Source organism: Staurois parvus, unplaced genomic scaffold, assembly GCF_062004578.1.
Source record: "Staurois parvus isolate SC_StPar_1 unplaced genomic scaffold, SC_StPar_1.0 ptg000757l, whole genome shotgun sequence".
NCBI lineage: Eukaryota > Metazoa > Chordata > Amphibia > Anura > Ranidae > Staurois > Staurois parvus.
In genome coordinates this window covers 1,036,155-1,061,635 of record NW_028318553.1, presented here as the reverse complement: position 1 = coordinate 1,061,635, position 25,481 = coordinate 1,036,155, and the positions used below count along the sequence as shown (strand labels likewise).

Here is a 25,481-nt window from a genome sequence, read left to right as displayed (position 1 = left end):
CTCACTGCCCGGCACCATAGAGCTTGATTGGTATTTTCCATTGCACACTAGAATTGGCAGGTCCACCATTGGCACCCTGTGCTTTTCATAGATGAGAGCAGGTTCACCCTGAGCACATGTGACAGACATGAAAGGGTCTGGAGAAGCCGTGGAGAATGTTATGCTGCATGTAACTTCGTTCAGCATGACAGTTTTGGTGGTGGGTCAGTGATGGTCTGGGGAGGCATATCCATGGAGGGACACACAGACCTGTACAGGCTAGACAATGGCACCCTGAATGTCACTCTGTATTGGGATGAAATCCTTGGACCCATTGTCAGACCCTACGCTGGTGCGGTGGGTCCTGGGTTCCTCCTGGTGCACGACATTGCCCGGCCTCATGTGGTGAGAGTATGCAGGCAGTTCCTGGAGGATGAAGGAATTGATACCATTGAATGGCCCCCACGCTCGCCTGACCTAAATCCAATAGAACCCCTCTGGGATAACCACATGTTTCAGTCCATCCAACACCGCTAGGTTGCACCTCAGACTGTCCAGGAACTCAGTGATGCCCTGGTCCAGATCTGGGAGGAAATCCCCCAGGACACCATCCATCTCATTCAGAGCATGCCCCAACATTGTCAGGCATACATACAAGCACATGGGGGCCATACAAACTGAGGACCATTTTTGAGTTGCTGCAATGAAATTTCAGCAAAATGGACTAGCCTGCTGCATCATTTTTTCACTTTGATTTTTGGAGTGACTTTGAATTCATTCCTCATTGGAGCGGAGGAGCGGGTTTAATTTCCATCAAACAATGGGGCATCTTTACATTCCGAACACATGACCCAGTCCATGTCAGTATAGATATCCAGCATGATATTTTTCCCCACTGAGATCTGATGTGTTTTTCAAAGTTTTTTTTCCCTTTAATTTTTTTTGAGCAGTGTATAATGAAAGTTTCAGATTAAGAAAACTGACTCAATTACACTATATTACATTAGGACAGCATTTTTCAACCAGGGTGCATTCAGCCTTCTTCAGGGGTGCATTGACAATATGCCTTAAATTGGCCAAAAATGGTATACAAGCCAGCAGGTGGATCAGTCCTGCCTTTTTAGTATACAAGCCACAGGTTACTACAGCTTACACCCATTTGAGGGCCGTGCTTGCCTGCATGGGGATGCATAGGTGTGCTTGCATATTTGTGCAGGCAGTCCCATTCATGTCAACTGGGATGCAGCGGCTGCACAGAGACAGCTGCTGCTCCCAGTTTAACAGCCATGCAGGTGTGGATGCATGGCCCCAAATGCAGACTGTGTACCACTGCTGTTAAGTTGGGTTCAATGTTTGTGTCCTTTCAGCTGCTGCATCCTAATGGGCACGAGTGGGACTTCCTGCACAGGGATTCACTGAATACCTATGCATCACTGTGTGCACAAGCCCTTGCATGGGTGTATGCTGTAGTATGCCAGTGTGAATAAGGCTCAAGGCTAGATTTCCTTTCCTCTGGGAGACAGCTGCTGTGTACAGAAGCCGATGGCAGTGATTGGCTGTGCACAAGTATATGCTAGTACTTGCATAATCCTGTACTGTCTCCAGGGGCATATGGCTTTATGCATGTGCAGGTTTATGCCATTACTGGGGTATACCGCATACAGCCATTCATTACTATGGACTGCTGTACACAGTAGCCATGACTCCCGGGCAAGGCAATATGCCCACAATTAACTTTATGTTGGCAAAAAAATGCCTGTGTGCATGAGCCCTAACCCTAGGTTCACACCTCAGCATTTTGCGGAAATGCAGTAGAGTCTATTTAACATGATTTCTTATGGGACACATCTGTTTTCAACTGGTGTGTTTTTTTTGGAAAGGGTCAGACTTTTTTTTTTTTTTTTTTTTGAATGCAAAAAGTTGCATTTTTGCTTCTATAGACTTCAATGGAAACGCTGCAGAAAAGTATAGTGCATTTTTGGATGCATTTTTTGCATTTTTAAATCTGCCTAGCAACAAGAAAAAAAAAACTCCTGAAAAATGCAGGTACAAAAACGCAATACATAAACGGCTCAAACGCAAACTACATAGGTGTGACCCTAGCCTAAGGATAGGTAAGCTGCAAGCAGTCACATTTTTTGTTCATTGGTAACAATCTGGCTGATAAGTGGCTTGTATTACTGTTGACCTGTCTTGTTTTCGGTCTTGTTTTCCAGGATTATGTAGATGCTCCTTTGAATATTTCTCCCTGCTTGACGAGGAACTTAAATATTGATTGGAGGGAATACCAGGTAAACAAATGGTTATTGAAAAACTCCCAGCCATTTTGTACAAACTGCTGTGCAATAAAGAAAAAAAAAAGAAAAATTAAAAAAAAAATCAGAACACACGGCGTACGCGCTTTGACAGGTCCTTGCACTTCTCTCTCTCCTCCCAGACTCTGTCTGCGCTGTCGGTTGCCCTTTTATTTTCCCCGGAGGCTTGGCTGTGCTGTGTCTCCGCAGACAAAGGGATGAAGGAAGGCACAGTCGGGGGTCGGTCTCCTTAAATAAAGCTTTGTGTCCGGATTGGACAGGTTTCCTCCTCTCGTGCAGCCTCTGGGATATTCCAGAACGCGGGACTCTGCATGTGACAAGCTTGGGAAAATGGGTCAGCACACTGCAGGTAGCGCTGCAGGCAGGTTAAATTAATGGGTTTTGCTGCGACAAGCCTAATTGAGGCTCATTTCACAGGTGGCTCACTTGGCCTCCCGGGAGCGTCTGCTCTTGTATTTTTCTTAACCCTCTCAATCAGCACATACCGTGTGCATTGCCGTACCGCCTGCCTCTTTCATGTTCTGCTGTCAGATGGCACTTAGCAATCATTAGACTTTGTGCTTTCTGTGCGTGAGTAGCCCATAGCAACAAAACTACAACTTTAACATCTTTTCAGCAGTAGAGATGCAAAATAGAAATCATGGTAAAATGGCGGCGTGAGTAGTCCGCGCTCTTTCGTAAAGTAGAACTGCTGGCAGATTTAGTGGTTGTAAACCTCAGACATGAAATATGAACAAAGCATATCCCCCCTATAGTGTGTACTTGTCTCAATTAAGAGCACTAAGTGTCATTTCTGTCTGCAGCTTCCTTCCTCTGCTATCAGCATGAATCACTTCTGACAAGTTCCTACCTTGCATACATACTTATTAGGGCCAATTAATGTACCAGCATGTCATTGATGTGTGGGAGGAAACCAGAGTACCTGGAGGTAACCCACTCAAGCACAAGGAGAACATGCAAACTCCATGCATATGGTGTCCTGGTTAAGAATTGAACCAAGAATTCTAATGCAGGAAGACAAGCGTGCTAACCACTAAGGTACTGTTTGTATTGCTGTCTGTGCCTCTTTGAATAGATTTACACTAATTTCCTGTACTGGCGGATGCCGTCTCTGGAATCTTAGTTGAAGCCCAACTCCAGGCAAAAAAAAAAAAAAGTTCTCTTGCAGTGGGGCTGTGCCCACACTGCAAGGAATAACTGTTCATTTTTGTCTAGGGCAGGGGTGGGCAACTGTGGCCCTCCAGCTGTTGGTGAACTAAAAGTCCCATCATGCCTCTGCCTTTGGGAGTCATGCTTGTAACTGTCAGTTTTGCAATGTCTCATCGGACTTGTAGTTCTACAACAGCTGGAGGGCCACAGTTGCCCACCCCTGGTCTAGGGGGTTGGAGAAGATATATTTGCCTAATCCTCCGATCCTCCCAACACAAGGGCTCCTGCCCCCTAGTGGTCTTCTGCAGTGTACTGTTACTGATGTCATGACGCCAATAGACCTTCTCTGGACATGAGGATGTCAGGAACAGCCCACCGCTGGATTGTGGGGGGAGTGTTTATTGCTGGAGCGGAGGAGCGGGTGAGTATTGGCTTTCTGTATGCCCCCTGGACAAAATGAGCAGTTAACCCATGCAGTGCAGGCACATTTTTGTCTGGAGTTGGGCTTTAAGTAGAAATCTGTCCAAAGGGGGCATAGATAGTAGTAGTAATAAAAGAGGGCTCTTTGTCCTTATTTTAGAGATTTGTCCTCCCTTTCTGTACCAATGCCAAGGGAATACATTGTGAGGAGAAATCTCCCCAGTGACACCAGCGGTAATAAAAAAAAAACATGATAGTAGTAGTTCTAACCATCCTCCTATCCAGAAAAAAATGGCCTGAGTTCACCTTTAAGGCAGGCCTCCATTCAGCAGCTCCCAGTTGTCTGAGAAGGGCTTTACCTTTCTAGATAGTTGGTTAAAGGGCTGCGATTGTAGTGCTGTGCGTAGTCCTGACACACCCAGAACTTGGGACTCCTTCTGCCAGTTAGAATTAGGACAGAGCCCAGCAGGCAGGCTGCAGGGAAGCACGGCTTTTATTTGGAGAGATCAAGCAGCAGAGAGCATTGCATTTTCATATTTCATAGGATCATTCAGGGTTGCTGTGTACAATTCTTATGCCCTGAATTTTGGTGTTGTGTGGGTTTTTTTTTTTTTTTTCCCCCCATTACAAATCTAAACATTTTAGGTGAAGGACTGTAATCAGCACGTGTCCTTCTGAGGTTTGAATAATCAGCTGAGCTTTAGAATTCTCTGAAGAGCTTTTATTATTGAAAATGACACTGTAATGGGAACCTGCAGAGACTAAAATATAGCAGGCATTGCTACTTCCTTTTTTTTTTTTTTTTTTTCCCCCCCCCCCTCTTTTAATGGTGTTAAGGTCAAGGTTGGTCATCGTGATTTATATTTGTTGCTACTGAGCAGACATGAGCACTTTTGTGTGTTTTTTTTTTTTTTTTTTTTTTTTTTTTTTTCCCTCAACGAATAACTATGGCCACTATAACAAATCTGAATAAATGATTGTTATTATACTGGACTTGTATAGCGCCGCAGTTTGCTCAGCACTTTACATTATAGAGGGAGACAGTACAGTAACAATACAAGAGGGATTAGAGGGCCCTGCTCCTTGGAGCTTACAATCTAGGAGGAAGGGGATAGTGGTACAAGAGGTAATTAGCTGTGGGGGATGGAGTGGTTGGGGGAGTAGGGGATTCCCGTAGTTAGCCGGGGTCGGGTTAGGCTTCCCTGAAGAGATGAGTTTTCAGAGTGCGCCTAAAAGTGAGCAGAGTAGGTGATAGCTTGGGGTAGGGAGTTCCAGAGGATGGGTGAATCCCGTGAGAAATTCTGGAGACGAGCATGGGAGGAGGAGACAAGGGAGCTAGAGTTTTTAGGAGGTCTTGCGAGGAGTGGAGAGTACGGTTTGGGTGGTATTTAGTGATAAGGTCGGTGATGTAGTTGGGGGCAGTGTTATAAATGGCTTTATAAGTCAGTGTTAGTGTTTTGAATTTTATCCGCTGGGCAATTGGGTGCCAGTGGAGGGAATGGCAGAGAGGGGTGGCAGATACAGAACGGTTAGTAAGGTGGATGAGTCTGGCAGCAGCATTCATGATGGACTGGAGTGGGGATAGCCTGCGATGAGGTAGGTCAGTGAGGAGGGAGTTACAGTAGTCAAGGCGTGCTATAATAAGGGAGTGAATGAGTTGCTTAGTGGTTTCCGAGGTTAGGAACGGTCGTATCTTGGAATAAATGTCAGTTTTCGCTATATACCCCCAACTAACCTTATCCATTCTTGCTAACACTGATGCCTACATTACAGCAGTATTGTACATGCGTGTGCACACACTAACCTAGGATTTTACAATTTTTGTGTAAATACTGTGTGTATGTACAGTCTCCAGACTAAAGATCATATATACTTTACTGTCCTTTTTGGATGTTACATTATTTTGGCTGATTTCTGTTGTAGAGTTGGGACTTGGTGAAGCAGACCCAGAACTATCTGAGGCTTCTTATTCATATAATCAATGGCGATGGTAAGCACCGTGCACACTTTATTATAGTTTCAGCAAATTTTGTGTCTTGACTACAATAAGTTGACTCATTTATGGAAGTATCTCTGGCCATATGTACTTGGTTTTAGCAGTTCTAGTGGAGCCTCGATCTATAACGTGCATGTACACTGGTGAAGATTAATTGTTTGCCCACTTACAAATGTTCTAAATTGAGTTGCAGTTTAGTGAGTAAAATAAGTATTTGATCCCCTGCCAACCAACAATTCAGGTTCCCACAGGCTGGCTATGTGCTCATGTGGTACACAGATTAGTCCTGTCAATTTTAAGAAGGTGCTCCTAACGACCGCTTGTTACGTGTATAAAAGACACCTGTCCACAGAAACTTTCTTGGGTACTGCCATGGGCAAGATTAAAGAGCTGTCAAGACATCAGGGACAAGATTGTAGACCTGCACAAGGCTGGAATGGGCTACAAGACCACCAGCAACAAGCTTGGTGAGAAGGAGACAAGTGTTGGAGTTTATTTGCAAATGGAGAAATTAAAAAAACATCAATCGCCTTCAGTCTGGAGCTCCATGCAAGATTTTGCTTCATGGGGTAAGGATGATTATGAGAAAAGTGAGGGATTAGCCCAGAACTACACAGGAGGAGCTTGTGAATGATCTCAAGGCAGTTGGGACCAGTCACTAAACAAACCATTGGTAACACAATATGCCATCATGGATTGAAACCCTGCAGTGCCTGCAAGGTCCCTCTCAAGAAGGCACATGTACAGGCCTGTCTGAAGTTTTCCAATGAACATCTAAATGATTCAGAGAACGATTGGGAGAAAGTGCTTTGGTCAGATGAGACCAAAATTTAACTCTTTGGAATTAACTGGACTTGCTGTGTTTGGAGGAAGAAAAATGCCGACTATGACCCTAAGAGCACCATCCCTACAGTCAAGCATGGAGGTGGAAACATTATGCTTTGGGATGGTTTCTCTGCTAAAGGTACAGGCTGACTTTACCACATTTAGGGGCCAATGGACAGGGCCATGTATTGTAAAATCTTGGATGAGAACCTTCTTCCCTCAGCCAGAACACTGATGAGTCTTCAGCATGACAATGACCTAAAACATACCGCAAAGGCAACAAACGAGTGGCTCAAGAAGCACATTAAGGTCATGACCATGTCAGTCTCAGACCTTAATCCTATAGAAAATTTATGGAGGGAGCTGAAACTTCGAGTTGCCAAGCGACAGCCAAGAAGCCTGAAGGATTTAGAGAAGATCTAAAAAGAGTGGACCAAAATCCCTCCTGAGATGTGTGCAAACCTGCTAGCAACTACAAGAAATGTCTTGCCTCCGTGCTTGCCCACAAGGGTTTCTCCACCAAGTACAAAGTCATGTATTGCTTGGGGATCAAATACTTGTTTTATTCACTGAACTGTAACTCAATTTATAATATTTGTATCGTTGTTTTTTTTTTTTTTTTTTTTCTCCAGGATTTTTGGTTGATATTCTGTCTCTATCATTTAAAATACAATGTTAAAAATTATAGACCCTTCATTTCTTTGTGAGTGGGCAAACTTACAAAAGTGTGAGAACTTCTATGCTTGTGGGTAGAAGTTGCTGGATCAAGGGTTACTTCCAAATGAAGTGTGCCTCATAAGGTCTTATTTCATACTATGACTCCTCCAGATAGGCAGCTTGTGAAAAGGCCTTTGATGTGTTTTCAGGTAGAATATGAGAAAATAAGAGCTCCACACCTACGGCTTTGTCTGAAAATTTCTCATCCTAGAAGTCTAAGGCTGGGTTGCATCTACACGGCTGTGCAAGATGAGGTTTGCGCGGGCACGAGAGTCCATTTATTTGAATGGGCTACCATGCCTTGTGACACGCAGGGCTCATGTTGGAGCCTCCAGCAAGAAAAAGGTGCACAGTAGTAACATCACCAAATCTCATGAGACTAGTAATCAGAGGCAGTAGTGCTTTAGATCTCATAGTGCAGATGTACAGCTATGAAGCATACCAGGACAAGCACTGTTATTATTCAGGTGGAATTTCAGGCAAAAAGATACTTTTTGGTACTCCATAGGCACAACAAACACCTCCTAAATGTTCCCTATAATAAAGTTCTTCATGATTTGTGTTCAAGGTCTACTGTTTATGCCTGTGAAGATATGTTTAGATCACATGGCAATTGCATTGTGATTGGCATATTAGCGATTTGTGGCGTAAAACCAAATCCCAGCAAGCATTCACCCTATATAAATCTGCTTTCTTAAAATACAATTCCTCCCTCCATGCTGCCAAACAAGCCTACTTTATCACTCTTAATACCTTGTCATCCAGTCCTCGTCTCTTAATTCTCTACTTTCTCCACCTCCCAGTAACTCACTGCTTACGAGATTGCCTATCATTTCAAAAACAAGATTGATTCAATTCGTGAGGGCATCTCCACTGCACAGACATCCATCCTACTTGGCATACCTTATACGAAACCTCCCTCAACACTTTCTGCTTTTGACATTGCTTCTACTGAAGAGGTCACTAAAGTCTTCTCAGAAGCCCGTCTCACCACCTGCCCCCTGGATCCTGTCCCCTCACAACTACTACGGTCACCCTCTTCTATCCTCTGCTCACTCACATCTTCAATCTCTCCCTCTCTACTGGCACCTTCCCCCTCCCCTCTAAAGCACGCACAGATCACTCCCATACTTGTTCATGTTGGTGGGGTCAAGTGAGGGCTTTTTAAGACCCATCTCCCTGCTCCCGTTTACCTCTAAACTCCTAGAACGCCTAGCCTACAATCTCCTGAGCTCCTACCCCACTGACAACAACCTTCTTCACCCTTTACAGTCTGGCTTTCACTCACTACACTTCACCGAAACTGCCCTACTAAAATTTCTTAACCGCTAAAACCAATGGACACTACGCCATACTTGCTACGCCATACTTGCTACGCCATACTTGCTACGCCATACTTGCTACGCCATACTTGCTACGCCATACTTGCTACGCCATACTTGCTACGCCATACTTGCTACGCCATACTTGCTACGCCATACTTGCTACGCCATACTTGCTACGCCATACTTGCTACGCCATACTTGCTACGCCATACTTGCTACGCCATACTTGCTACGCCATACTTGCTACGCCATACTTACTACTTGACATATCTGCGGCTTTTGATACTGTTGACCGTCCCCTCCTCCTCAAACTCCACTCTTGGCCTCCGACTCTCCTGGTTCTCCTCCTACCTATTGCAGCACTCCTTTAGCGTTACCTATAACTTGGTCTCCTCCTCTCCACTTCCTCTTTCTGTAAGGGTCCCTCGAGGTTCTGTCCTTTTTTTTTTTTTTATTTATTTATTTCTTTTTTCTTTTTTTTTTTCAGATATATATTTGTAAAGAAAACATTTCAAAACCGTTTTATAATTTTCCTTCCTTTTCACAATTATGTGCCTCTTTGTGTTGGGCTATCACATAAAATCCAAATAATATAGATTTACGTTTTTGGTTGTAACACGACAGAATGTGGAAAATTTCAAGGTGTATGAATACTTTTTCAAGGCAGTGCAAGTACACCATGAGTTTGATTTCCTAATTGGGCTGCATTTCTAGCAGTTAAGTTTTTTTTTTTTTTTTTTTTAAGTGTTTTTATATGGTTTTTTTTCCTGCACAAGATTTAAATCTTGCTGCAATTAGTTTTGTCCTTTCATTTTCTCCATAGATAGCAGCGGGTTGTTGGTGCACTGTATCTCTGGGTGGGATCGTACGCCGCTGTTTGTTTCCCTCTTGAGGCTGTCTCTGTGGGCGGTAAGTACATTTCAAAGCCAACAGGTGATGTTGCATAAGGAGATGTATGTATGTATGTATCTCTATCTCTTCTGGACCACCCCAGGGTCTTCAAAACCTGACACAGCTGATCAGGTGATGTGGTAAAAGGCCAATCACAGCGGCCTTTTACCACATGATCAGCTGTGTCCAATGACACAGCAGATCACCGGTAAATGCAGTTGCCGTTATCGGCTGCACTTTCCTCACGCTGTCACAGCATGAGGAAAGTACTGAGGATAACCCGCAATTGTCCGAGGACAGATCGGCAATGATTATCAGAGCACTGATGATCAGTGCCGCCAGTCAGTACCCAGCAGTGCTGCCTCAACGCACATCAGTGAAGGAGAAAAATTACCTGTTTGCAAAACTTTAAAATAGAAGCAAAGAGTTTTTTTTTTGTTTTTTTTTTGCGCAAAAAAACGCCCAGTGGCAAGTAAATACCACCAAAAGAGAGCTCTAGTTGTGTGAAAAAAATGATAAAAATGTCATATGGGTACAGTGTTGCATGACTGCGCAATTGTCATTCAAAGTGCGACAGCGCTGGAAACTGAAAATTGGCCTGGACAGGAAGGGGGTAATAGTGCCCTGTAGGCAAGTTCAACAGGCAACAGGGCTTATTCACCATGTCTGAGCTGCATCTCTCTGCACATCACCACACATGGAGTTAATAGGACACTAGAAGACTATTGTTTTCTATGTGCTTTGTTCACTCCATACATGTGTGGTGCTGTGCATGACTCAGAAGAAGTGGGTTGAATGGCTCTGGCCATCAGACTGGGGACATTTGGAGGCAGAAAAAAGTATAGTGGGGGAAATCTCTGTAATTAAAGATAACAATGCAGCAAACCTGGCTTTGCCTTTTTTTTTTTTTTTTTTTTTTTCCCTCTTTAATGGGCTGTTCCATTATTTCTTTAATGGGCTGTTCCATTATTTCTTTAATGGGCTGTTCCATTATTTCTTTAATGGGCTGTTCCATTATTTCTTTAATGGGCTGTTCCATTATTTCTTTAATGGGCTGTTCCATTATTTCTTTAATGGGCTGTTCCATTATTTCTTTAATGGGCTGTTCCATTATTTCTTTAATGGGCTGTTCCATTATTTCTTTAATGGGCTGTTCCATTATTTCTTTAATGGGCTGTTCCATTATTTCTTTAATGGGCTGTTCAATTTTTTATTTTAATAAATTTGGCTGAAGGTCTTCTTTAAAGCTGACATTTCAGGCAGATCTAAAACTCAGTGTCTAAATGTTTAGCACTTCCACCTGGCAGTACTAGGGTCGTTGGTTCAAATCGCAACCACGGCACCACCTGCCTGCGGTTTGCATGTTCTCCCTGTGCCTGCGTGGGTTTCCTCAGGGTACTCAGGTTTCCTCGCACACTCCAAAGACATGCTGGTAGGTTAATTACATTCATACATACACATACTAGGGCCAATTTAGACAGAATGTGAGTTAGGGACCTTAGATTGTACACCCTTGAGGGTTAGGGACTGATGTGAATGTACAATATATGTAAAGCGCTGTGTAAATTGACGACGATATGGAAGTACTACTAATAATAATTATAATTATCTCACAAAATGAATGCAGGTCTGTATTCATTTAATATTTTCTAATGCAAGCAGTGCAAGTACTTGACTTTGACTTGGTATCAGCTTCTTGCAGTTCCCGTACAGAAAAGCTCTGACTGGGAGAGGGAGATTAAACTAATGCCGGCCATAGACAGTTCGAAAATCGGCCGATTTTCATCCCGTCTACAGCCGGCAAAAAGTGTCGCTGCAGAGAGCTCCGCTATTTCTTTGACAGTTCTTTGACATTTATAGCGGTTGCAACAATGTATCTATTTGTATCCATTTCGGATACAGATGTTTTTATTCGGAAACAAATAGATACAATGTTGCAACCGCTGTAAATGTCAAGGAACTGTCAAGGAAATGGCGGAGGTCTCTGCAGGGACACTTTTTGCCGTACTGGAATTCCTCTTATTTTTTCGTCTTCCTTCGTCTTCCTTCGTCTTCCTTCGTCTTCCTTCGTCTTCCTTCGTCTTCCTTCGTCTTCCTTCGTCTTCCTTCGTCTTCTTTCCTCTCTTCCCTCCCCCTCCTTCCTTTCTCCCCTCCCTCCCCCCTTTCTCCCCTCCCTCCCCCCTTTCTCCCCTTCCCTCCCCCCTTTCTCCCCTTCCCTCCCCCCTTTCTCCCCTTCCCTCCCCCCTTTCTCCCCTTCCTTCCCCCCTTTCTCCCCTTCCCTCCCCTTCCTTCCCTCCTTTCTTCCTTCCCTCCCCTTCCTTCCCTCCTTTCTTCCTTCCCTCCCCTTCCTTCCCTCCTTTCTTCCTTCCCTCCCCTTCCTTCCCTCCTTTCTTCCTTCCCTCCCCTTCCTTCCCTCCTTTCTTCCTTCCCTCCCCTTCCTTCCCTCCTTTCTTCCTTTCTTCCCCTTCCCTCCTCCTCCTTCCTCCTCATTTTTCGACCCATCTATGGCCTGCATTAGTTTCACTTTCTTCTTGTGCAGATCTATTCCACTCCAAACAATCAGAAAAATATTGTTTCTATTCACTGAACTTCTTGAAACTTAGCACTGAAGGGGTTGATTCTGTATTCATAGGTTTGTAGAAGTTAGGATGAAGGTCTTTTTCTTAACTCTGTTCATGTTATAACATTTTTGCTGTGAAGAAGAGGCATGTGATCTCCGCTGAGTCAAATTCAGTTTTGAGAACTGCAAAAGTAAACCGAGCATCTGTGATAATATCTTGTAGGCAGAGAAACTGCCCAATAATCTTACAAAAACCTCTGGAAGAGCATGACATTGTGAATGGATTCATGGAATTTATTTACCAAAAAAATTAAACACATACAGCCTTACATACTACATAATTAAAAAAACTAATCTTTATTTCATGATGGAATAACCTTTTGGATGGTAATATATTTTCCTCCAAAAAGCATTTTATTTAAATAAAAAAAATCTTTTTTTTTTTTTTTTTAAATCATTGATTTTTATCCACCCTGCCTGCCATTTAGTGGTTTGCTCTTGTGCACTGCATTCAATACCTGCAAAAGGCAGAAAATCGCTGCATTTTCTAGAAAGTAGTCGGGCTTGACCAAACTACTCTTGAAAACCTTCAAACTTTTTGTTCTTTCTCCACTTTGCATTTCTATTCTTTTTATCCTCCTGTCTTTGCTCAAGGAAAGTGCTTGTAAAACTCCTCGCTTAATAATTCATCAAACAATGGAAACCCTTTGAAAAGCTGAGTTCAAAGAACAAGGTCCAATTTTTCTTCTTAATGGCAGGCGTGTTTTTGAAAAATTTTTAAGAAACCATTTCTCACAGGTAACCTTTCGCCATTCATTCATATATTCATATTAGGAAAAATTATGGGAGCGATCTAATTGAGAATTCTGACTGAGGATTCTTTAACAATAAATATTTGACCTTAAGCTGAAAAGTGCGCTATTACATGCCACGCTACTCTAATAAAACGATCTAATTGTTTGTTTTATTCCGCTGTCTGAAGCTTGGCACTTCGATGGCAGAAATTCTTTTATGTTGGCAGGTTTTGCATAATTTATGCCTTCACGAGGTGCTCTTTCAGCAAATGGGTTAAGCTTTGCTAACCTAATTAGTAAAAGAAGCAAAGAAATCCACGATTTCACATTGATATATATATCAAAGGCTGTGTGTTAGCGAGTGGAATAAAGTAATGGTGGCGATTATTTGCTAAAGACAGCTTGATGGTCATATTATGTTCAATCTGCAGTACGTTGATATGTTTGGGGATGGGGGGGGGGATTTCATTCTTCAGCTTTCATTGATCAAGAAGCCTGGCTGGTAGGCAGAGTGCATCGGCCGATACAGTTTGGATAAAAGGTTCCATCATTAACCACTTTTACCTCTGGAAGGTTTTCCCCCTTCATGATCAGGGCATTTTTTCAGCACTGTGCTACTTTAATTGGCAATTGCTCGACCATGCAACACTGTGCCCAAATTACATTTTTAAATCACTTTTTTCACACAAAATGAGCTTTCTTTTATTTATTTCAGGTACTTGTATAGCGCCGTCAATTTACGCAGCGCTTTACATATATATTGTACATTCACATCAGTCCCTAAACCTCAAGGGGTGTACAATCTAAGGTCCCTAACTCGCATTCATATACAAGGGCCAATTTAGACAGGATCCAATTAACCTACCAGCATGTCTTTGGAGTGTGGGAGGAAACTGGAGTACCGGGAGGAAACCCACGCAGGCACAGGGAGAACATGCAAACTCTAGGCAGGAGGTGCCGTGGCTGGGATTCGAACCAACGACCCTAGTACTGCCATTTGGTGGTAATTGATCATCACTTGGTTTTTTATTTATTATATAAATGAAAAAATACCGAACATTTTGAGAGAGTCTGCTTTTGTTATAAAACCTATCCAATAAAAAACAAATTTTCTTAGATTTTGACCAGAATGTATTCTGTTACATGTCTTTTGGTTTAAAAAAACAAACACAAATATGTTTTGGTTTTGTAACAGTTATAGCATCTAAAAACTTTGGGGTGTGTGTATAATACTGTAATTTACACAGCTATGATGCTATACTAGTGATGGCAGTGATCGGCATCTTATAGCAAGACTGTAATAGTGTGGCAATCTGACACTGGATGTGAGGAAAATTGACTTACACTGACGTCGCTAGTAAAACGGTTATCAGATATAATACTGTACTAATTGGCTAGGAAGGGGTTAACATCAAGTGGTTAACTGTGAGCCTAACCAGTTTTGTTTTTCTTTTTTTTTTGCTCTCTGCTTTTCAGGGAGAAGAATCAGCCAGATCACTGTTCTGTGTAGAGTTTGTGTGTGTTCGTAAGCATAGGACTCTGTTCGGTGATTGACCACAGTGGATCAGCTGGTATACACACATAATTGGCTGTAACCTGCTAAACAACTTGCGCTGTGGCCAATCCCAGCACAGATCAGCAGTGGGCATGCAATCGGCCAGAAGCAGGCCCATAACATACGTGACAGTGCCTGCACTTGCTGCCTGCTTGCAGTAACATTACTGTGTGCAGGTTGGCAGGTGTTAAATTTTTTTTTTTTTTTTTTTTTTTTTTTAAGCAGGGTTGGGGCCGGTGTTGACCGGCCTCTTTGTTTTGTTTTAAATGGGTTTGCGGCGTCATACAATTCTATGTGAATGCAAAACCTACCTAATAAAGGTCAGGCGGTGAGCTGCAGGTTAGATGCACCTGTCAAAGAATAGAAGAGGCTCAAATGGATTCCATCTACTCAAACCAAAAGCCAATACAAATAGACCCTAAGGCTACATTATGTGTTTTTACCTTCCATTAAGCATCTTCACAGTGAGTACTGACCATCCCACTGGCAATGTAGGTAATGTGCCGATGGATGCAAATTTATATACAGTTGTGTTTGTATCCACATCTCTGATCCTGCGCTGATGCATGTTGTGCCGTATCCTCCACTCACTACAGAGGTAAATGAAGGTTGGTAGAAGTCAGATGATATCTGTGTATGTCATTGCAGGACAGTTGGCACCGGTTCACACTAGAACGTTGTGTGGCAAACCCACCCTCTGTGCGCGTTTCCCTCCCTATGAAAACTCGCTGCCCTTGTGATCTGCAGTGGGTTCCAGTGCAATGTTGAAGACCCCTCAAATGCAGGTTGCAAACACAGTGCGTTTGCCTGCACCGGATTACATGGTTTAAAACTATCACACAATGCGGTTAGTGCATTTCCAAAAGTGCACACACTACTTTGTGTGATGCAGTGCGAGTCGAGCCCAGTCAAAATGAATAGGTTTGAAGTGCTTGTGAATTGCACAGGAATTACAAGCTGGCACAACCTCATCAAGCAGAGTTTAAAGAATGAATATTGTAATATTTCTCTTGCAGGATGGCATGGTTCATAACTCCCTGGAGCCTGCTGAGATTCTTTACCTGACTATAGCCTATGATTGGTTCCTCTTTGGGTAAGTCATAGCCTTGAATTTTTCATATCTGGAATTGCAGTTGTGAATAAAAAAAAAAGTACAACTTACACTGGATGGCTGTTAATGGAGCAGTATATTTATCTAAAACCGTTCCCATATTTGACATAAAACTTCATTTCAAAGGATCATAAAAGTTTAATGCACACTTTTACAGGATCGTGGTGAAGTTCAGCATACTAATATTGTAACCTAGAATGGGTTCTCTGATGACACTTCAGTAAAGTGACCTGTTACTTGCTCACTGAAGTGGCTGTGTCATATGCTGTGCAAGCATTTATTATTAAAGCAAGTACAGAAATGATAATAGCCATTACCAATTACATAACCTTCTTCCCTTTTTTTTTTTTTTTATAGGCATATGTTGGCTGATCGTCTTAGCAAAGGTGAAGAGGTAAAAAAAATCCTTATTACTCGCACTTTCTCCTCCACACTCTACCTCCTTAGTTGCTCCATCTGTCTATTCTCCCTCTTCTTGCTTGCACATGTGATCCTTCTGCTTCCTCTTTTGCTCGTTCGTGCACTTCCTCTTCTGCTCCCTAGTCTTGCACTCTTGCGCACTCCTCTTTTTGCTCCATTTTGCTCGCATGCACCCTCTTCTGCTCCCTCTTCTTGCTTGCTCACATGTTCCCTATTCTGCTCCCTTTTCTTGCTCCCTTGCGCGCTTCCCCTTCTGCTCCCTATTCTTGTGCCCTCACGCGCTCCCTATTTTTGCTCACTTGCGAACTCCCTCTTCTGCTCCCTCATCTTGCTTGGTCACACACTCACTCTTCTGCTCCCTTTTTTTTTTTTTCTTACTCGCTTGCGCGCTTCCTCTTCTGCTCCCTATTCTTGTACCCTCATGTGCTCCATATTTTTGCTCACTTGCGAACTCCCCTCTTCTGCTCTCTCTCCTTACTTGCGCGCTCTCTTCTGCTCTCTCTCCTTACTTGCGCACTCTCTCTCCTTGCGCGCTCTCTTCTGCTCTCTCTCCCTACTTGCGCGCTCTCTTCTGCTCTCTCTCCCTACTTGCGCGCTCTCTTCTGCTCCCTCGCGCTTTTCTGCTCCATCTTCTTGCTTGCGTGCTCTCTTCTGCTCCCCTTTCAACTTTTATACACTGAACTCTGTCACTCTTGGCATTATAACTTGGGTATTAGGGCTGATCCAAAAAATAAATGTCAAAATACAAAGTACTTAATTTCTAATATTTTAGATCTAAATCTATATGCACATTGATGGTATCCAAAACCTTTTCACATCTCTATGGAATATATACAGTGTATGCAGCCAAATTCCTTTTCTGCTTATCTGGTAATTGCTCCCATTTCTCTCACCCAGATCTTCTTTTTCTGCTTCAATTTTCTGAAGCACATCACTTCGGACGAGTTCTCCTCGTTGGGGAGGAAATCGCGGTAAGCTTGCGCCCAGCACAGTATAGAAAATGCAGCATCTGACCTCGTTAGTAGAGCCGGCTTGGGGATATCGATGGAGGCCATCAAACCCCCAGTGTCCTGACCCAGTTTGTTTAATTTATTCTCTGCTGGAATGGTTCCCAGCCTGGGACCAGCCTCCTACGGAGGTGTGTGTGCAGAGGCTCTGCAAGAAGCGGTCCAATTTCCAAACTAGATATGCAAGCTGGGAACTTGTATAATACACTGGGATGGCACAGCTTTCTTTAAATAGCCTGACAGTCTAAGAATGTCTCCCTTTTCAGGGATATGTCATCTGTTTAAGCAGTTACATAACCTGCAGCTGGAGAAAATTGATTATCTGTTACTGATTTTTCTCAATTTCTAAAGTTTCATGCAGGCAAATATGCTATAATTGTTTGAGAAGGAATTATATTTTGTACATTTCAGAAAAAAATGTAAATAAACCAAAGTTATTTGCCATTTCCAAAAAAAAAAAAATCACATGCAGCTTCTTTGCGCAGCCTGTTTACTGTTTATTCAAATTCATATACATTACAGACCTAGTCCACTGTTGACACCATCAGGACACTTGCCGTGAGAAATGCCATCTGCAATTCATGCAATGCCATCTGCAATTCATGGCATAGTTTAGTTGGACTGCAGGCAGAACATCTAGCCAGCAGATCCCAGATCCCGAGGCTCAGAATTTGGATGTACTCGGACTACTAGGAGATCGGTAATGCAAGGATTTTAGATAGTCGTGTGGCTTATAGCTATTGCTGGGGAAGATAGGCTGTGTATTCTTATGCTAAATGTTCACCATTTATTGGAGTGTCCCTCTTGAGGATGAACGCTGGAGGTTTTATGTTAAAAAAAAAAAAAAAAAAAAGTTTTTTTTTTTTGTTTTTTTTGTCTTTTCTAAGTCCAAGGGTAGAGGAATAAACTGTAAAAATGACCTTAAACCTTGCAGCAGAGGGCTTCCGGTGCTCTTCGCTGATACTCCTTGTTGTGAGCGGAGCAGGCCATTGCCATCCACAGTGTGAGGCTGCTGGTCCTGCATTCTGCAAGGTGGCATCAGATTGCGACCACTGGCCAGAATGCCAAAGAGAAGAGGCTTTGAGGGATTGGTCATGTAGAAGCCAGCCAAAACGTGGAATAAGGGAAGTATTCGTTTTATTCCTCTTCCCCTGAATTTAACTTTCATTTAATTCTTGCAGTGTGGGTGGGGGGGCTACTACAAGGAGATTTTGTACAAACATTCCAAAGTTCAACCATCTTAATATGTCCTAATGTTTAGTTTTAGAACAGAAGACAGTTGGTGACTCCTGAAAATGCATCTACTTAAACACCACATTTTTGCTCTACGCAAAAAAATTCTGTGTTGAGTTTATATTTATTTAGACTAAAACTTCTGTATTTTGTTTTCTTTGATGCAGGCGGAAAAGCTCGCAGCCCCGGGATCCTAGTTCGATGTTGGAAGAGTTCTGTGCGCTAAGTATGTACTTTGAAAGTCTTTCTCTAAACGCTCTTAGCTGTTTTGTTTATTTTTTGTGCATTGTTGGTGCTGTCAGCACTTTCTTTAAAAAAAAAAAAAAAAAACCCATGCTACCCAAACAAATGTGAAAATATCATTTTTAATATTTAAAAAAAAAACCCATGCTACCCAAACAAATGTGAAAATATCATTTTTAATATTTGCACATTTGTTTGGGTAGCATGGTTTTTTGTTTTAAAGTGTGTGTGTGTGTTTAAAAAAATAGAGAGAGATCTATATGATTAAATTTTTTTTAATTTAGTGCCATCAATAAAAATCACACCACCAAAAAGTGTTTGCTCAAATATACCAAAATGGTGCAAATAATTGAAATCATGTTTATCAATAATAAAGCTCAATATTATTCTGCCAAAAACATTTCATTCAGTTCTGTGAGTATTTTCAATGTCCACCACTGTGTATATGCCACCAGCATCTGCTCAAACCACTTACCTATGTATATGACCTACACAAAAGATAAGGTCAGTATGCGCCCTTGCCCTTTCACCAGGGATGGTATTTCCTTCAGGTATTCACCAGATTTATAAAAGGTTGTCCTCAATCCTCCTGGTAATGACATTCCCCTTCAGCAACAATCACTCTAGAACAGTGGTGGGCAACCTTTTTTTTTTTTTCAACTGAGCCAAATCTCGCCAAAACCACGATTGACATTTTTATTTTGAGAGCCACATTTTTAAAACTGAAAATACATAGGATAGTACACTGTTTTTAGTTTCAATAAGTTTTTATAGTAATTCATCTCCCCCCTATAGTAATTCATCTCCCCCCCCTATAGTAATTCATCCCTCATATAGTAGTAGTAAGTAAGTAGCAAGTAGTAAGCCAAGTCCCCCCCGTGTCAATTCACTTACCTTTGCTCCGCGCGTTCCTCTCGCCGTGTTCCCGCGCCGTTCTGGTCTTCAGGGCGGACTGTGAGAGGAGCCTAGCTCCTCTCACGTTCGTCACGCTGCCCCGCCTACACACATCCTGACAGCCAATCACTGGCTATCAGGATGTGAGTGGCAGCGAGACTGGCCAATCATTGCATTTGAGCGCGCTGCCCTGGCTGTGTTTTTTTGTTTTTTTTTTTTTTTTTTTTTTTTTTTTGGATTACGCTGCAGAGTCCCTGCTGCCCGAGAGGAGGGAGGGGAGCGGGCGCCCGGCACACAAGAGCCGCATTAAAGCGTGTAAAGAGCCGCATGTGGCTCGCGAGCCACGGCTTGCCGACCACTGCTCTAGAAGAATCAAACAGCATAGTCCTAAACATCTTTTTATTAAAAACCACCCACAAAAGCAGTGCACTTCCATCCAGTGCACAAAGAATATCACCTCCTTTTAATAATACTTTATTGGCCTTTTTAAAGTGAAATGTTGCCCATAACTTGATAAAAAAAAAAAAATATTCCTTCGCAAGAAACATACATTCTACCTTAATAGTTATGCTGCCAAAATTAGTGCATGCTGTAAAATGCCTTCAGCATTGTTCCTGTTTCATTTTGCTGGAGGCTGCTATTTTGCTGAAGGCCAGAGTCCTGAGCAGCAGTAAATCTTTAAGCTGTCAGCAGATTGGCTTCTACAAATTTGGCACAGTGCCTAAAAATAGTGAGCAACTGAGCAGGGTGATCCACTGGATTACTAGATTTTAAGTTGTTCTGGGCGGGTGTGTGGAGAAGGTCCCATACCTGCTGTCACAAGGAGGTGGCAGATTTGGAGGGTGAGGTGGTGGATGGTTGGAATGTTGCACCCTAAATATGAGTGACATGTTGAGAGAGGTGAACTTATCCTTTAATGAAAGTCACTTCTATTCAGAATCTGTATCCAAAAGACATGGCACAACAAACCGCTTTTTATTCAGAGCTGAAACTGCTAGGAACTGGCAACAAAACTTGATAAAATCTCTGCAATGTACACTGATCATCCCGATGGGTTTGTGGTTTTTTTTTTTTTTTTTTTTTTTTTTCCCCTCACCTTCCCAACAAAAGTGGAGTTTACTATTTAATGCTGTAAAAAATGAAAAATCTGGCACCAAGACATCTCAAGGATAAAAGGTTTATCGCTTTGTGATTGGGACTAAGGCCTATGTAGGAGGCTGAAACAATATTCACAGGCATTGATTCCTTTTTTTAATTTGATGGATGAAATAAACAGATTAACCTTTTTATTCATGAGATGTCTTGGTGCCGGATTTCTCACTTTTACATGGACTTTTCAATGGTATAGTAGGGCATGAACCAGGGCACGAGTCTCTCCAACTCATCCTGCTAATGTATTGAGGGAAGTTGGGGGTTGCAGCACGATTTCTATTGTTTAATTATTTAAAGATGACTTCCATCCTATTTAGGAGGGTTCTCTTCTCAAATAAAACCATAGATTTTTAGGCTGTATTCAGCTGAGATGTGTTTTGTACCTCCTCCAGAACCCCGGGATCGAGGCAGCAACACCAGTCTGAGCAGTGACTTTTCCGTTATTACGGAGGACTCCCCCAGTGCCTTTGGAAATCATAACTATGAAGCTGTAGACCTCATGCCCTTTGGAGCACAGAGCCATGCAGTCTGGTGAGATTACAATGTATACCTTCATAACCGCAACACGGCTTAAAGTGGATGTAGCAGCAGATATTTTATTGTAATATGCTGTCACCGATATCTCAATACCCCTGGACAATACCTACAATTGTGTTGCTTTCCGAAAGGGATGGAACCATCTTTGTTCAGGCATTATTAGACTGTGATGCTTTCTTGCTGTGTTCAGGGTATTTTTTCTTCTTCAGTGGTGGGCAGGTCTTCCTCCTGTACTGAGCAGCACCTACACACCATGTAAGTACTGTGAGCCAAGTCACCTCTGGGAGCTTGTCCACAATGGAAGTGGGATAAATGAGGCTGTCATCGGTTAACCCTGAAAAGACCTGCAGTGCTAGAAAGGAGAAGTGACAGACCACACTGGTGCATGATGATGGTAGAGTAGCGGTTTCCCCCTTTTTACTTTGCAAAAAAATAAATAAAATTCTTAAAAAAAAAAAGGTAAAAAATGGTTCTCAAATGTATTTTCAAGAAAATAATTACAAAAGCAGTACGGAGGCCATAATTGCCGACATCTGCTTTGGAAATGTGCATACAAAAATATTTACTAGTTGTAATAAGTCAACCCCCCTTAATTAAAAAAATTAAAGATTTTTACTTTTTTTTTTTTTTAAGAATTTTATTTATTTATTTTTTTGTAAAGTAAAAGGGGGAAACCGCTACTCTACCATCATGCACCAGTGTGGTCTGTCACTTCTCCTTTCTAGCACTGCAGGTCTTTTCAGGGTTAACCGATGACAGCATCATTTATCCCACTTTCATTGCGGACAAGCCCACAGAGGTGACTTGGCTCACAGTACTTACATGGTGTGTAGGTGCTGCCCAGTACAGGAGGAAGACCTGCCCACCACTGAAGAAGAAAAAGTACCCGGACACAGCAAGAAAGCATTGCAGTCTAATGCCTGAACAAAGATTGTACTCCATACTGCTTTAGTAAATTAGTTTCTTGAAAATACATTTGAGAACTTACATTTTTTTTTTTTTTATTTGGTATAGCGCTTGTTTGCCTCTTTAGTTTAACTTTGCTGTTCCTTTTCTGCATGGCAGGAAGAAGACTCACAACTCCTCCTCCCCCCACTCAGCGTTGTGGACCAGGACTGCAGAGGAGCATTTTCTGCACCCACCAGGAGCTGAGGCCAAGTCCTCCAGCTCCTCCTCCTCGAACCACTCAGACATATTCGTGAGAGCCGGGAGTAGTCCACTGGAGGTGCCGCAGCGAAGGTGGGACACATGCCGAGCCTTTCCTTCGTACGTTTGACCTATTTTATTTCTGAAGTAAAACATTTTAAATCTTTTACTCTCAGGGATTTTTTTCTACTGTCTTTCATGCTTTCTGTCCCCTACCTTGCGTCAGGCTGTGGTTCTTATAGGGAGACTATAATGGCTTGGGGGTTGGGGGTTGCAGGAAATAAATTTGCAGTGTCTATGGCCTTGGTGTAGATTGGTGGCAGTTCTTTACTATAATGTGCAACAGTGTACTTGTTATCTCTCCTTGCCCTCCTCCAACACTGAGAGCCACACTCAACATTGCTACCATCTTCTCGGCCGCTGCTTCTGCAACTGCTGTCTTTTCTCTTCAATCATTGGGAGGCCACTGATGGTGTAACTTTAGTGCATGTGCCCTCTAAATTTATTTGCTAGTTTCTAGTATACAGTGTGGGTTTTTTCTTTCTTCTCCTTTTTTTTTTTTTTTTTTTTTTTTTTCCTTCTTCCTGGATGTCTTCCCAATAACATAATTTGCACTGTTATCAGCTTGCTTTGTGCTCTTCAGTTGGCAGTTGAGGCGGTCTATTGGCTAGAGTCATCTGACAGCCAACTGAAGCAGCGCATGCGGCAGGCTGACAATGCTGCTGTTGATGGCAGTGGCTTGACGTTTTTTCAGCCTAAAACAGGAAGTGCTGTTACTAGCAGGATCTCCATCTAAGACACTTTTATAACCGATACCCCAAAAAATTTAAAAATTATTCAACTAAAATTTGTATGCAGGCAGTGAGAGTAAGTCTCTTCAAAGTGAGTCCTCAGTTGTCACCAAATCTAGAGTCCATACTGGAAGATTTCACTGCTCATACTGCTCTGGGGACAACCCAAAATGTAGGATTAATTTTTTTTTTTTTGTATTTATTTCAATAACTGTAAACATGACGAATAATAGTATAAGGATGCTTTCACACTGATGTGCGCCAGTTGATCTTCAACGCGGGTGCAGTGTACTTCTGGCTTTCCTGTGGGCTTGCTGCGCTTAGCCATAGACTTCTTCTATTATATCGTGTGTGTGTGTGTGTGTGTGTGTGTGTGTGTGTGTGTGTGTGTGTGTGTGTGTGTTGCACGTTCTGAAAACGCACCAAAACTTCTGAAATGCAGATGTTTTGGTGTGCTTTCAGAGTGCATCACACACACAGGATATAATAGAAGTCTGTGGCAAAGCACAGCTAACCCAGGAAAATTTGCAGATGCACCTGCGGTGCAGGTAAACCGCAGCACATCCGTGTAAACACAGCCTTCTAAGGGACACGGGACAGTAAGGGTTTATTTACATTTGCAGTTTGGGAGGTGGTAAGACCCCAATAGTTGAGATGTTTTTATCACCCCCACCCTAACCGCACCCCCTTTAGCTGCAGTGGCCAGAGGAGTACACATGCCGCTTGAATGAGCCCTAAGGATGACACTGCTGAATGCAACTAAGGGCAGGCGCTGCTGCTCCTCTTAAAAGCGATCTGAGTTTGACAAGTGGTGAGGAGGCATGTTTCCTCCTCACCAACTGTTTTAAACCCATGATTGCCGCGCAATGCACGTGATTGCGACATGGTAGTACGGCAACTAGAGGTTTAAATCCAGTGTGACAAGGCAACACTGTGCTCGGGATCTTTTGACTTCTCCCGTGTTGTTCTAGTAGATCTCCACCTTTTTTAACCCCTTCACGTTGACGTCACATAAGTATGCGGTCTCACAGAAGTGGACTTTTTTCCATTGGGCTTCATATTTGCGTACCAGCCTTTGTGGTGGGAGCACGCCGCACAGCAGACTCCCAGTACAAAGACAGGGATGTCGCTGACTGTTTTAACTATTGGGACCCGTGACTTCCAATTCCGGGTCAGATGATCACGGTGATAGCCTCTGATTGGCTATCATAGTAATCGGTCAATGTGCAGTCCGCCCCCCTTGGTTTTTATTTATTTATTTTTTCCCTCTCTGAATGGAGATGCATTGTATCTCTCTCCCTGCAGAAAGAAAAAAAAAATTGTAGGGGAAAAAAAAGATAAATATTAAATACCTAGATCATAGTTTGATTTAGTTCAGTGCCAGGGTTAGTGTTTTGGGCCAAGGCCAGGATCAAAGGTCAGCATTTATTTATTTTTTTTAAATTTGGTATCGGTGTCAGTCGGTATGTATTTAGGCAGAAAAAAAAACAAAAAAAATGTGCACTATTGTTTCTGGGCTGTAGTACAGGTACAAACAACAAGTAGGATACATGTATATTTTATCGCTGTGATCGTCAAGAGCTGGAAAATTTTATTTTGGGTTGTTCTTTGGTGGTAGATTATGGTAGTAACCAAAAACGCACCGCTAAATTAAACATTTTTTTTGGGCCAGTTTTCCTTTTTTGATTTAAAAAAAAAAAAAAATCATCCAATTTGTCTGGGGAAAAAACATCAACTGGATGTACAAAATAGTTGTGATATGTACGATTTTACTAACGCGTCAAAGTTGTAAAATTTTACTTAGGCTTTAAGATTTGTTTTACCCTTAGACGTGAAGGGGTTAAGGTTGCCTACCCTTGCCCTAAACAGTGCACATTTAGGAGATCCTAATTGTACTTACAGGTAAGCCTGCTTTGTAAGCTTACCTGAAGGTACAAGTGAAGAGGAGGGACTTTACTGCCACTTTAGGTAAAATTATTTATATATCACACTCTCTCTAATACATATTTAACTGTTTGGCTACAGTTCTGCTGTCAGTCAGTCCTTGCATGAGCCTGAATGGTTAAAGTCAGCAGAGACTAAAGGGAAGGATCTTGAGGCCAGCTTCTTTCAGACTCTGCTTTATCAAAGTCCTAAAATTGTTTGATACTAGGCATCCACTCCTTTTTTTTTTTTTTTTTCTCCCCTTTTTTGTTTTTCATATGTTTGGTGTGTGGTGTTCCTGAGTGGGTTTCTTGGCATGACGGTGTGGTGTTCATGAAGCCTGCCTATGGTAATAACATATCTTTTGGCATGAATTGGGCATATTTAACTTCAAGCGTTAGTGTCCAGTCTGGTTTGCTTGATTTTCAAATTCAATCTTGTTGATTATTTAAACAATTCCACACCTAAGGCCATACTACTGGCTCATGTACAGTGAAG

The 25,481-nt window shown here is 42.4% G+C and overlaps 1 protein-coding gene across 5 annotated transcripts in view; it reads left to right on the top strand.

Annotated features, from left to right (window-relative positions):
- Window positions 1-25,481, top strand: part of MTMR14 (myotubularin related protein 14) — an 84,294-nt gene that overhangs the window by 38,781 nt on the left and 20,032 nt on the right. For 3 of the 5 annotated variants that reach the window (XM_089654341.1, XM_089654339.1, XM_089654343.1), the window contains exons 9-17: window positions 2,196-2,270; window positions 5,787-5,853; window positions 9,550-9,635; window positions 15,543-15,619; window positions 15,995-16,031; window positions 16,955-17,028; window positions 18,465-18,523; window positions 20,979-21,117; window positions 22,189-22,389. In XM_089654341.1, coding sequence (XP_089510467.1) covers window positions 2,196-2,270; window positions 5,787-5,853; window positions 9,550-9,635; window positions 15,543-15,619; window positions 15,995-16,031; window positions 16,955-17,028; window positions 18,465-18,523; window positions 20,979-21,117; window positions 22,189-22,389 — 815 coding nt within the window. The remainder of the gene's footprint in view (window positions 1-2,195; window positions 2,271-5,786; window positions 5,854-9,549; window positions 9,636-15,542; window positions 15,620-15,994; window positions 16,032-16,954; window positions 17,029-18,464; window positions 18,524-20,978; window positions 21,118-22,188; window positions 22,390-25,481) is intronic. The other 2 variants (XM_089654342.1, XM_089654340.1) reach the window with 1 other exon arrangement.